General features: G+C 55.2%; 2 protein-coding genes across 6 annotated transcripts; one reads left to right on the top strand and one right to left on the bottom strand.

Moving 5' to 3' along the window:
* Positions 1-62: 62 nt before the first annotated feature.
* On the top strand, positions 63-11009 carry RASL12 (RAS like family 12). Of its 5 annotated transcripts, none has more exons than XM_077185621.1 (6): positions 63-702; positions 6606-6722; positions 6811-6867; positions 7936-8009; positions 8093-8283; positions 9046-11006. In XM_077185621.1, exons 2-6 carry the CDS (start codon positions 6614-6616, stop codon positions 9428-9430), a joined length of 816 nt encoding a protein of 271 aa, XP_077041736.1. In that variant the 5' UTR covers positions 63-702; positions 6606-6613; the 3' UTR covers positions 9431-11006. The 5 variants fall into 5 exon arrangements, with proteins under 5 accessions (XP_077041736.1, XP_077041738.1, XP_077041737.1 ...); XM_077185623.1 differs by having other exon boundaries at positions 562-702; positions 8093-8297; positions 9046-11009; XM_077185622.1 differs by lacking the exon at positions 63-702 and adding an exon at positions 4205-5745 and having other exon boundaries at positions 8093-8297; positions 9046-11007.
* KBTBD13 (kelch repeat and BTB domain containing 13) lies at positions 2648-4213 on the bottom strand. Its single transcript, XM_054641997.2, has one exon. It carries the CDS (start codon positions 4085-4087, stop codon positions 2705-2707), a length of 1383 nt encoding a protein of 460 aa, XP_054497972.2. The 5' UTR covers positions 4088-4213; the 3' UTR covers positions 2648-2704.
* Positions 11010-12018: the final 1009 nt, after the last annotated feature.

The following is a 12018-nucleotide window of genomic DNA, read 5'->3' as shown; positions in this document are numbered from 1 at the left end:
ACCATTTTCCATTGTACCCTTCCAAACAATCTCCCAGCACAATGTGCTGCCATCAAGGTAAAACACTATGTCCCTTCTCCCTGGATCTCCAGGTGGGTGCCAGACAACAACAGGAAGGTACAGCTCTCCATGGCTGCATTGATTCTTGCCTGGATGCAACAGGGAAAATTGGCATCCAGGTGTTGGGGGAGTTGACCCATCCATCCCCAAGGATGCTTTATTCCTGCTCTTCTGTAATGGCATTGAAATGGGAAATGTGGCACCCTGTATGTCCTAGGGAGATATTCCTGGGGAGCTCACAGGCTCTTTTTGGAACTCCCAGCTCTGTTTTTCCTCCTGCTTTCCCTTGGTTATACAAGCTTTTATTTTTGATACGGCCCATATAAGGCAAGTCCATCTACAGACAGCTTTTCCTTACATTCCCCCTTGCCAAGATGATGTCACCTTAGAAGCGAGACTTGCAAGAGGTTAAGCTGTGATTAGGCAGATCGCGTCGCCTCCAGCTGTGATCTTTGGCGGAGCGAACACCGTGAGGATGGAAAGGGGAAGATAAGGGTCCTGTGCTGGTGCCAGTGGTGCTGAATTCTGGTGGAGCAAAGCACACTGGCAGCATTGTGCCAACTCACTGTGCAAAGGCTGAGCAGCTTCTCGCCCTCCTTAGTGGTTTGCTTGGTCCTGGATCTTGGATCATTTCTTGCAGAGGTAAGAAATGTATCTTTTTTCCTTCCTTTGCAGCTAAAATTATCTTGTGTTACTTTCTGGATCACAGTCTGGACTGATGGATGCAACAAATGGCTCTTGGGAGCATCCATGCCGTTCTCAGCTGCCTGCCAAGACTCACACTTTCCCTCAAGTGCTACACTTAAAATCTTAAAACCTTTTGCATTTTGTTGACAAATATCTTTGTAAACCCCTGAACTGTTGAGCAGCATGTGGAGGTGGGGAGAAGGTTGTATCACTTGGTGTCAGAGCTGGAGGGAATGGGTGAGCCTGCCAAGTTCTGTGCTCTAGGGTTGGCCACAGGAGCCCAACATAAATATTTTAGTAACGGAATTATTTTAACTTCATTTTAATGGATGTTTAAGCTGTTTGTTCAGCTTAAAATTGTTTTAAAGCAACATGTTTCCATGCACTGCTCTCAGGAAAAGACAACGTGAAATGTTAATTCACAGAATTCTGTGAAATGTTAATTGGCTTTGTCTGGGAAGGGGACAATGATTTGACCTGATGGGTTGCTGTAACATTCCACCTGGGGACTGCAATGCTCCTCAGCTCCCAGTGCCCACAGTGCAGAGCTGGGAGAGGTCTGTCGGTGTCCCCTGCCTCCCCTGTGCCACCACCAGACCTGCAGCTCCACCAGCAGCAGTCCCCTCACAGGTGACATCGGGGTGGTGGCCTGGCCCAGTGGCAGAGAGCACATGGGGACAAGGCTCATCCAGTGGTTTTCCATCTGGCTGTGGGTGCAAGCTGGGGTTTTCTGGTTTGTTTTGGTTTGCAGTTGCGTTGAGTGGGTTTATTCTCAAATGCGGGAACTGTTGTGAAAATGCTGAGAACTTGGCGGGGATCAGAAGCGGAGTTATTTGAGGCATCCCAGCTGGTATCCCTTCCGCTCCCTCCCGGCCTGGAGAGCACGGGCAGCCCAAAGCCTGCCCCCTGGATGGGAAACCAGCTGAGCTGGGGTCTGGGTTTGCTGCTGCCGTGGTCTGTGGTCACAAAGGGGAGCTCTGTGCTACCCAGCTGTCCCCAGAGCTGGTATTGAGGGCTGTGAACCCTCAACACCAGGTAGTAGAATCTGATGGGAAGCTGTGGAGCTCTGCAAGCCTGGTATCACCATGTAATGGCTCCCTAGCCCTCATTCCCTTTTGGCACTCTCTGTACTTCCAAGCTTTGCCATGTCCTCAAAAGACTCTGACTTGGCTCAAGCAAGTCTCTGGTGAGAGCCAGCACTTGCCACCCTGTTGGGTCTGTGCTGGGGCCTGAGGGGGGTGATTGATGGTTCCCAGGTCCCAGAAAACCCTTGGCACATTAAAAACCTGATGCCAAGGAGCTGCTTTCCTTCACTCCCCATCTACCCTGCTCCTACCAGGACCCTGCTGCAGCCACAGAAAATTCCCAGGGGAGTGTGGGGCTCTGTGGGAAGTGCACTCCCACGTAAGACTCTGAAACTGAGCCACAGCTGAAAAAGCATTCAGGGGCAGAAGCAGGTCCTGACACAGATCCCTTTTAGGAGGTACTTTCCTTCTGAAGCATGGGGGTAAAAACCCCAAACTCAAGAGTAAATGAAAAACACAGTAATGAGAAGGTTTTCTATAGCTTTCCTTTTAATTCCAGCATGTAATGAATGATTCCCATCACGGCAGAAAGGAGGTGGAATGCTGCCCACCCTCCGAGTGCAGTCAGAATAAATAAATCCCATGTTTGCATCTCAATGGAATCTGTCCTCTGCAGAAGCCACAATGTCCTCCACACAGCTGGCTTGTGAGCTCATGGCTGACAGGACTTTGTGCCCGTGCAGGGCAGGAAGAGGCAGACAGCAGCTGCCCTTTCCCTCTGGCAGGGTCTAATGTCACCTCCAAGGTCCAACATGATGCATCCCTGGACCTGAGCACAGCTCCGTGGAGGAGGAGAGGAGCCTAGGGGAGCAGTGAGTGCAGAGCTGAGGCCATGTGCAAGGAGAGCATCCTGACGTGGGATGGGGGACCAGCTACGTCGCGATGTCATGGTCACGTCTTGGCAGCCGCAGGAGGAAGGTCTGCAGGGAGCCGCTGCGTGGGAAACCTGCCCGCTCCTTCTTCTGCTTCCAGGTGTCCTCTTCCACGGAGTAGAGGAGCGTCAGCATCTTGTTCACAGTGTAGATGGTGTCACCCCTGACAATGGCAGTGAAGAGAGCTCCCTTGCTGTTCATGAACTGCCCGGGCAGGGCGCTCCACTGCCGGGACGTCAGGTTGAAGCAGTCGATGACACAACGCAAGAAGTCGTCGTAGGGGCCGTTGCGCATGACGTAGAGGTTGTCACGATGGGCCACCATGCAGTGCCCGTAGCTCTGGTGCCGCTTGAGCTCGGTGACAGGAAGCCACGCGTCCTGCTGGGTCTCGTACTCGTAGATGACAGTGGTGTCCAGCGGCTGCCACAAGCAAACGAAGATCTGCCCCAAGGCTTGGGCACAGGGCGCTGCCGTGCTCGGTTGCGGCAGGTCAGAGACGAATGTCCAGGTGCTGGAGGCCAGGTCGTACCTCTCCACAGACTTGAGCGAGATCTTCTCATACTCGCCACCAATGGCGTAGAGGTAGCCCTCGTGGCCCACCAGCCTGACATCGTAGCGCAGCTGGTGAGGGCTGGGGAACTCGCTCCAGGTGTTGGCATCAGCGTCGTAGCAGAAGCTGCTCTCCACCACCTGCTTGTTGGCCCCGTAGACGCCGCCCACGATGTAGATCTTGTTATCCATGGTTGCCATGCCGGCTAGGAATGTGCTGGCGCTCAGCGGAAGGCAGGAGAGGGTCCTCCACGTGTTGGTCTCCTCGTCCAGGTAGCAGATGGTCCTGGAGAGGTCCTCCAAGAACTCAAAGGTGGGTGTGTGGGCTCCCACTGCCACAAAGGTGCTGGGTAGGAGGGCTTCCACATAGGCCAGCAGGTCATCGGAGAGGCAGTCCAGGTACTCCTCCAGCTCAGTGTAGCTGTCCCTGATGTAGAGCGCGGCGCAGTGGAAGAGATCCAGGAGGCCGAATATGGCAGCGGCTTGGTACAGCAGGATGCAGTTGTCAGAGTTGATGGAGTGGATCAAGTACTTGGCCAAGGGCTTCACCTGCAGGAAGGCAGCACATTCCACTGCCTGGAAGGTCTCCTCACTGCCAAGGATGGGCCTCTCGCCCGCCAGCACCCGCAGCATGGCGAGGAACCCGGCTGCACTCAGCTCCCCCAGCCCGATCTCCTCCTGCGTGCTCTCCCTCATGCCCGAGCGGAAGAGGGCACGGAAGTACTCACTGCTCTCCACCAGCAAGGACTTCTCCACCGAGAATGACTGCTCCTCCACCCGGATACGCACCCGCTGCGGGGGTCCTGCCTGGGAACCTTCCTCCTCTGGGGTCATCCTCACCTGGGACCTCAGCAGCTCTCAGGGGTGGGGGAGCACCCGATGCCCCTCGGTGCCGTGCCCCTGCACAGCCCCCTCCGGCCTTCTCCACCCTTTGATGCCTTTGCTGCACTGCCCGGCGGCCTTGTAATATAAATACCTTGGGCTAAAGATAGCTGAGCTCGTGACCGGGGCCCTTCAAAGGCATCCACCAGGCTCAGCTGCCCCCCCGAGCTCAGGCAGGGTTCCAGCGTCACCAGCCAGCACTGGGCATGGCAGAGGTGCCTGGATCATCCCACGGAGTATGCCCAGCCACTCAGGAGATAGCAGGTTTTGCTCTCTCCACTCTCAAGCATCCTTCTAATGATGCCCTACAAAACAGTCCCCAAGCTGGGGAGGGCAACACACTTGCATGGCTGGGAAGAACATCTGGCCACAATATTTTTTTTTCCCCCTTAAAATGTGGAGTTTACAGCCCAGGGAGGTAAACAACATCAGCAAATCTCATTGCCACCCAGCTCGGCCATGGAAAAGGGGCTTGGCTGTTCCTCAAGTGTTGCCATGGGCAGGGAGAGACTTTCCTTTGTGACCCTCTCTATGGCAGCAGCATCTGCAACCCCATCCATCCCAGCTGCAAGGAGCCATAAACCAGCCTGTGCTTCACCTGGGGATCTCATGGTGAGAAAAAGGAAGTGCAGCAACCTCTTCTCACCAAAAACCTCCCCTCTGGCCTCAGGGCTTGCCCAGCTCCCCATAATACCTGGCTGTGGGAAGAGATAAACCCCTGTTTACTGACACAGAGCTTGACAGTGAGGAAAAGTGTTATTTGTGGCACATCACTTGTTAGTGTGCTAATCACAGATTTTTCTGGCTAGAAATCCCATTTCAGCTCCGCCATGGGGTGCCAAGGAAGGTTGACAACAGGGCTCACTTGGGGGCTCCTTCCTGGATCTCTCCATCACTACCTGTGATTAGTTTGCAGCTGGTGTTTTGTTTTGATGAATAATTTAACCTGAGCAGCTCATCCTGTTGAAGGTCTATTTTCTGCTCCCTCCTTAACCCCTTCATCCCAGCAGCTGGGAACTTTCCAGGCAGTGCATGACGGCAAAGCTGTTGCCTCAGGATCATGGCCACAGTGGGTTCCCCCAAAAATCCAAGTTTAGGGAAGAATGGGAAAATTTTGCACTTAGACCACTGTCATTGATCCTCATGGATACCCAGCTTAAAATACCATGTTTAGTTCCAATTGCTTTTAAGCACCCTAGACCTGTGACCAAAGGGGGTCTGGGGTAAAGGGTCCCCAGAGGGGCTCTGCTTCCTGCAGGGGAGTTATCCCTGTGATCCCCCCCCATCCTCCCCATCCCTGGGGCTTGCAGGGACTTCCACACTCCCAGACTATTTTGGGAGGGTTTAAAAATATCCTGCCTGTATTAACGAGCAATATTCCCAAGGGTGCAGCAGCCCCGCATGGCCACGGAGCAGCCTCGGCCCCCCAGCCTCGGCTGTGGCCCCCCCGCAGTCCCTCGGGACCGGCCCAGGGGCCGCATCCTGTGGTCCCGGGCATCGAGCCCTATCCCAAATGGCTGTGATCACCATGACAACGCTGACTTCAGCCTCCGCCACCTACTCAGGCTCAGAGCCACTGGGTGCCGGCTGATGGATTGGTACGGGCACTGGTGAGTACTCCCCGGGCTCCCTCTTCCTCTTGGCACCGAGGCTTTTGGGTGGCAAAAGGGTATTTCTCTCCCTCGAAAGCCTCTGCCGGCAGCAGAAGGTGTTGATTGCGTCCGAAGGAGCCGGGCAGGTGGCGCCCAGGGTGGCTGCACAGGCAGCTCCGGGTCTGCTCCTGCCTGCGGGAGCTGTGATGAGTGCGCCGGCCTCAGCCAGGGCAGAGGGACCAGGCTTGGGCTTGCTGGGGACACAGCGAGGAGCTGAGCGCTCAGGAAGGTGCCGGGACGCGGCGAGGTGGCCACCAAGCCGAGGCACGGCAGGTCCGGGCCCGGGGGTCCCTGCCCGAAGCCGGGGAAGCTCGGGGTGCCGGCGTGTGCTCTGCCGGGGGGACCGTCCTCGGGGTGGCCAGGGCAGCGTGTCCAGCCCCGCGGCGTGGCAGCTTTCCTTACAAGGAGTTTGGCTGGAGCCCGAGCAGCGGGAGCCGCGCTCGCCTCCGCCTGCCTCATTCATCGCAGCCCCGGCCGTGCAGGGGCCGCTGCTGCCCCGGCCCCGCGCTCACGGAGAACCCCGCGTCCCCTCCGGCCGTGGGTTTTAAGGTGGGAGGCTGCGTTTCTCTTCTCTTTCTGGGGTGTGAGGGGTAGGCAGAGGGCTGGGGGGTCCTTCTGTTTCGGTGGGGTGCTGGCTGCCACTGTGGGATGAGGATGCCAGCCAGCCTCAGGATGCGGATGGAGGAGAGGGGATCTCCCACCCTGGTGCTGCTGAGCCCTTCTCTCCCCGAGGCTGGGGCACCCACGAGCCAGGCAGTGAGAAGGTCCCCATCCGACGTGGCAGTGGGTGCTCCATGTCCCCCCGCTCTGTCCCGCAGGACCAAGGATGTCCTCGATGTTCGGCAAACCCCGAGCCAGCAGCGAGCGGCCGCCCCAGAGTCCCCTCCCCGAGTGCAACGTGGCCATCCTGGGGTGCAGAGGGGCCGGCAAGTCAGGTGAGACGGGCAGGGCAGGGCAGGGCAGGACATCGGGGAGCTGCCGTCAGGGGACACCTGCCTCACCTGCCTCTTTCACCTCCTGCAGCTCTGACCGTGAAGTTTCTAACCAAGAGGTTCATCAGTGAATATGATCCCAACTTGGGTAAGGCACGTTCTTATCCCATGGAGCATCCTTCCCATTTCCCATGAATGAGGCATGTAAGGGGAAAGAAAAAACAACCCACCCAAAATTATGTAAAAAACAAGAAGAAGGGCTGGATTTGACCCAAAATCATTTGTGAAAACAGAGGTGAAAGCAGTGCCCTCTCTGGGGGGACTTCCCATGGGAACGTTGGCTCCTCGCATTGTCCCCAAAAAACCAAAAGCTGAATTCTTGAGGCTCTTTGAGGAGCATCTCATGTCTATTGGGCAGGGAAAAGGCTGAGGAAACGAGCATGGGTGCACAGCAGGCAACCCTAGGGCTGAGTTTTGCAGTGAGCAGTTCTGGGCATTTTTTTTCCACTCATTTAAGTAATTAATTACTATTTTCCTAGGCCTGACTCCAGGCTGTGGGGAAGAACCATAAATGATTTATCGGGGACATTAAGGAGATATGGACCTTGTCCAAGAACCAACTCCAGCCCCTAATAATTCAGTGACTCTTAGAAAGAAGGATAAATCCTTTCTTCCTCAGATATTTTTGGGAATGTGGTTTTATCTTCCCATGTCAAAACCTTTCCGAAACACATCGGTTAAAAGCTGGCCCAAAGAAAGCATCTTTCTCCTGGGGGAATGGCTCAATGGCTCTCCCTGCCTGATCTCCTTCCAAAAGAAAGGACTGCTCCTCTCGCTTGATTTATTGGGAAACAGTCCCATGTCAAGCCCCCATCTTGCTTTATCTCATCAGGCCATGGCTTTTAGATAAGGACCAAGCCCTGGGTGCAGCGATTGTTGTGCCAAGCTCCTTCCCCTCCCTCCTTCTCCTGTGGGAGCCCCCACTTGCAGCATGGGGAGAAATAACTGCTCCTAGCCAGGCTTGCCCAGCAACATCACCACCAGTCCCTCAAAATAATGTTGTCTCAGGAAGGAGTAAGGTGGGAGGAATTGGTGGAGGATGCTCCTCATCAGGGCTGAAATTTTTCCATGGTATTCCAAGCATCCTGGGTTCTGCTTGGCTTTGAAGAAGACAGGATGTGCCAGCCCATCCTTACAACCACCCTTCTTCTTGCAGAGGACACCTACTCCTCGGAGGAGCTGGTGGACCAGCAGCCTGTGCTTTTGAAGGTGATGGACACTGCTGACCAGGTAAGGCATTGGGGGTGTGATGACCAGCTGGACCATGGCTGGACCACGACTGGACTGGGGCTCAGCCACTCCTCCCACCCCAGGATGGCCCTGGGAACTGCGAGCGCTACCTGTGCTGGGCCAGCGCCTTCCTGGTTGTCTACAGCATCGACAGCAGGAAGAGCTTCGAGGGCTGCCAGCGCTACCTCGAGGTGCTCGCCCTGCACGCGCGGGGCTGCCAGCGCCACTGCCCCGTGCTCCTGCTGGGAAACAAGCTGGACATGGAGCAGTACAGGTACCGGGCACGCGGTAAGGCTGCCTGCTCCCCGTGGGAGAGAGCTCACAGATCCCCGTCCCTCCTGCTGGGATGCACAACCCAAATCTGATTTCTTCACGGGTATTTCCACCCCCATTAGTATTTGAACATCCTCCCACATCCCTGAATTTTCTGCTTTCCTGCCCCAGGGCTGATGTGTTTATTTTGAGCCCATTGGTATTTTCAGTAGGATGTTTTTTGGCTGAGTGTTGAGGCAGCGTCACCATCCCTGGCAGGGCTTGAGCCAGAGAAGCCCCTCTGGACATGCCCTTCCTTTCCCGGGAGCCCTCTAGTTCCAGCCCCACTGCCAGGACTGGATGTGCCCAATATGTTTTTCTGGCCTTTTGTGCTGCTCTGTGGTCCCACGGGCCCCTGAGTCACATGCATTGCTGGAGCCCTCATGCTCTCAGGATGGAGGTATCCCCCTCCCCACAGCAAGGACCTGCCCCATCTCCTCCTCCCTGCTTCCCAGTGCACTGTCATCACACCCGCCCCTGGGTTCCTGGAACACATCCCTAACAGGAGAAGCTGTGTGATTCCCCAGGGACACAAAGAGACCATTACTCTGGGATTTTGGGAAAAGCAAAACTCTTTTGGATTCATGTCCCAGGGCAGGGATGGGCAGGTGCTACCTTGGTGCTCTTTGAGGAGGCATGGGATGCATGATCTGTTACCTGCACCTTTTTTGGGTGGCTGCCATGCCCCAAGGGATCCTGCACCCATCCCCTCTGCTCTTGCCAGGCAGGTGCTCTCAGCAGAAGGGATGTCCCTCGCCAGCAGGTTCGGGTGCCTCTTCCATGAGGTGTCGGCATGCCAGGACTTCGCTCGGGTGCAGCACGTGTTCCACGAGGCCGTGCGGGAGGTGCGGCGCCAGGCGGAGTGGAACCTTCCCGTGCGGCCGCTCTTCATCTCCGAGGAGCGGCCCTGCCCACCCGTGGCCACGACGGTGGCTCTGCCCACCCACCACAGCTTGGCCACCTGCACCTTCAACACCCTCTCCCCCGTCAACTACAAGGAGATGCCCTCGGTGGCCCAGGCCAAGCTGGTCACCGTCAAGTCCTCGCGGGCTCAGAGCAAAAGGAAGGCTCCCACGCTCACCTTGCTGAAAGGCTTCAAGATATTTTAGGACACGTCCCTGTGGGCTGCAGAGAGGGAGGAGAGAGACCCTCATCCATCCCCACAGCTTCACAGGAGCTGGGACCTTCCATGATGGACTCACGGGCACTGCAGCAGCTGCTGGCAGACGGTGGCCCCGGTCTCTGTGCTGGGGCAAAGCCAGCAGTGGCAACCTGGTGAGCAGGCAAAGTGCCAAGGGTCTGACATGGGCTGTGGCATTGCTCTGCCTGCCCCTGCCCGGTGTTTGCACCCTGTCCTGCCACTGCCACTGGGGCCAGCCCAGTTTTCTGTGAGGATGCAGCAGCTTCCAGAGGAGCCGGAGCTGTGGATACCATTGGGAGGGGAAGGGCCAACCCCATGGCCACCAGCCAGCTTGGGCACCTGGCCTGCACCTACAGGAGCCAGGAATGAGGAACTAATCATTACTCCAGCATGGAGGCACCCATCTCATTCATCCCACAGGTCCCCAACTAAGCAATAAGTAGGAGGAATTTTTGAATTTTTATTTTTTTTTAAACCCAGATAAAAAAGGTGCAGATAATGTTTCAGCTGCTTAAAGGCCTCAGGTAGCCTGTAACCCACAGCCACACATCAAGCTAAGTCACACCAAAATTGCTGCTTTTTTGCTCAACTTTTTACACAATAGCATCCCTTTCCAAAGGCTTTGCAAAGAGATGCTTTGCTGACAAGGACATGGTCTGCAAAGTCTGTGTTTAAAAGACTGATGTATTTCCAATAAAGTCCTAAATTATTTCATGGCTTCTACACGTGCCCAGTGAAGGACACAAAGGGAATCCTGGAGCAGACCAGGCTCTACCTGTGCCTGAGCCAGCGTCAAGGGCTGGATGTTTGGTTTCAGGTGCTCTATCAGATTAAATGTTCTGCTTCTCCCTGGAGTTGCAGTTACTTTGCAGAGTAAAATATCCACGTGTATATTTGTACATATAGCCATATAAAAATATATATATATGACCTTACTGACAGATTCAATATGGCATTTTGATCAACAACTTTGGAAAGTATTTTAATAAAGAGAATTCTGAAAATAATAAAAATGTCTCAGCTTCAGTGTTGCTGTTTTCCTGATGGGAAGTGAGGGTGCTTTCCCTGGCTGACTGCAGGGCAAGCTTCCCACTTACTTCCCTGGCTCAGGTCAAACCTGTTTGCAGCACCTGAGGGAGGAGACGAAGCTGGCACTGGAGGGAAATCTGGAAGCAGCCAGAGCAGTGGGGGAACACCAGCCAGGCAGGAGCTGAGCCCAGGGACCATCCTGCAGGTGGAACTCTGCTGCTTACTTGTTTCACACTTTTCTTTCTCCAGGCTAAACTGCATTTTTAAACTTGCACCCCTGTGAATTGAGACATTCTGATACCTTCCTTAAGGCCTAAATGGGCTGATTCCAGCTGCCACTATATGGCCTCCTCAGACGTCTCTGTGTACAGGGATGTGACAGTCCCATCTTTCCACTGGACCATCACGTCCCCTGGTCTCTGGGGCCCTGGCTGCTGCTTTAGTGGCTCAGCCAGGTTGTATTCCTGCACAGGCATCAGGGCTTGCTTGGCATCGAGGTCAGCCTCCTGTGTGTGCTGTGCTGTTTCTCCATTCACGAGGATCTTCCTTTTCCTGCAGGGAAGGCACAACAAGGACACACGAAGTGAAGCAGCAAGCCCAGCTCACATCTGAGGGCACCAACCCTGGTGAGGGTCACAGCCATCAATTTACACCGTGTTCCTGGGACACGCCAGCTGCTTGCGGGCAAACGCCGCCAGGTAAGCTGCGCCAGGTAAGTGCTCTGAAGTGTTTGAGCACACACAGCTAGCTGTGCGATTCCCTCTTGGAGAGCACCCAGCTCCTGGCGCCAGCAGCCAGCCATCGCTAGAGGGAGAGCGAGGCAGGCTCACAGCGTTAGCGTTTCTCTCCCCTGAAGACGGCAGCTCTGACAGTGCTAAGTTTTCGCGCCCTAGCAAACAGCAAGTTGCTCCTCAGCTGTGGGATTGTGTGAGGATGTGGATGAGGAAAGGCTGGGAGTCCTGCTCCAGAGCCCCTGTACTTAGGAGAGAGTACCTCACACCACAGTTACCGTCACTTCCCTCCCAGCAGCCCTGTTGGGCAGGGCAGAGCTGTGCAGACCTCTCTATTCCATCCAGGGCCCAGACAAGGGGTTTGTTCCAAGTGACATAAAGCGAGCAGGCATCAGGCAAGGTTTTATAACAAAAAATGGTTCAAAGGGAGTTTGCTCTTCTTCCCCATCACTCAGGGTTTGTCCTGCCCTGCCAAACTCCTGTGGCTGTTTGCCTGGGAGGCTTTCAGGGCACCACCACACACCAAAAGATTCTCAAATTTTCCTGTCTCACCTGTTTCGCACAATGTTAATGGTCAGAAGAATGAGACCCAAAATCATGGTCGCGAGGGACAGCGCAAGAACAGAGTAATTCCACGTTGAGGCTGAGGGAAAGCAGAGAGGCAGTGTTAGCAGGCACAGCACAGTGTGACCCTTAGAGCCTGGCCAGGGGTTTTCTGAGGACGTCCAAGATGCTCTGTCCTTGATTTTTGTGGCTTTGAAGTTGATCCTCATGACGCTGACCTGCTGCTATGTCA

The sequence above is a fragment of the Agelaius phoeniceus genome, chromosome 13 (genome assembly GCF_051311805.1).
Source record: "Agelaius phoeniceus isolate bAgePho1 chromosome 13, bAgePho1.hap1, whole genome shotgun sequence".
In the NCBI taxonomy this organism is placed as follows: domain Eukaryota; kingdom Metazoa; phylum Chordata; class Aves; order Passeriformes; family Icteridae; genus Agelaius; species Agelaius phoeniceus.
This window is presented reverse-complemented; position numbering and strand designations above follow the sequence as displayed.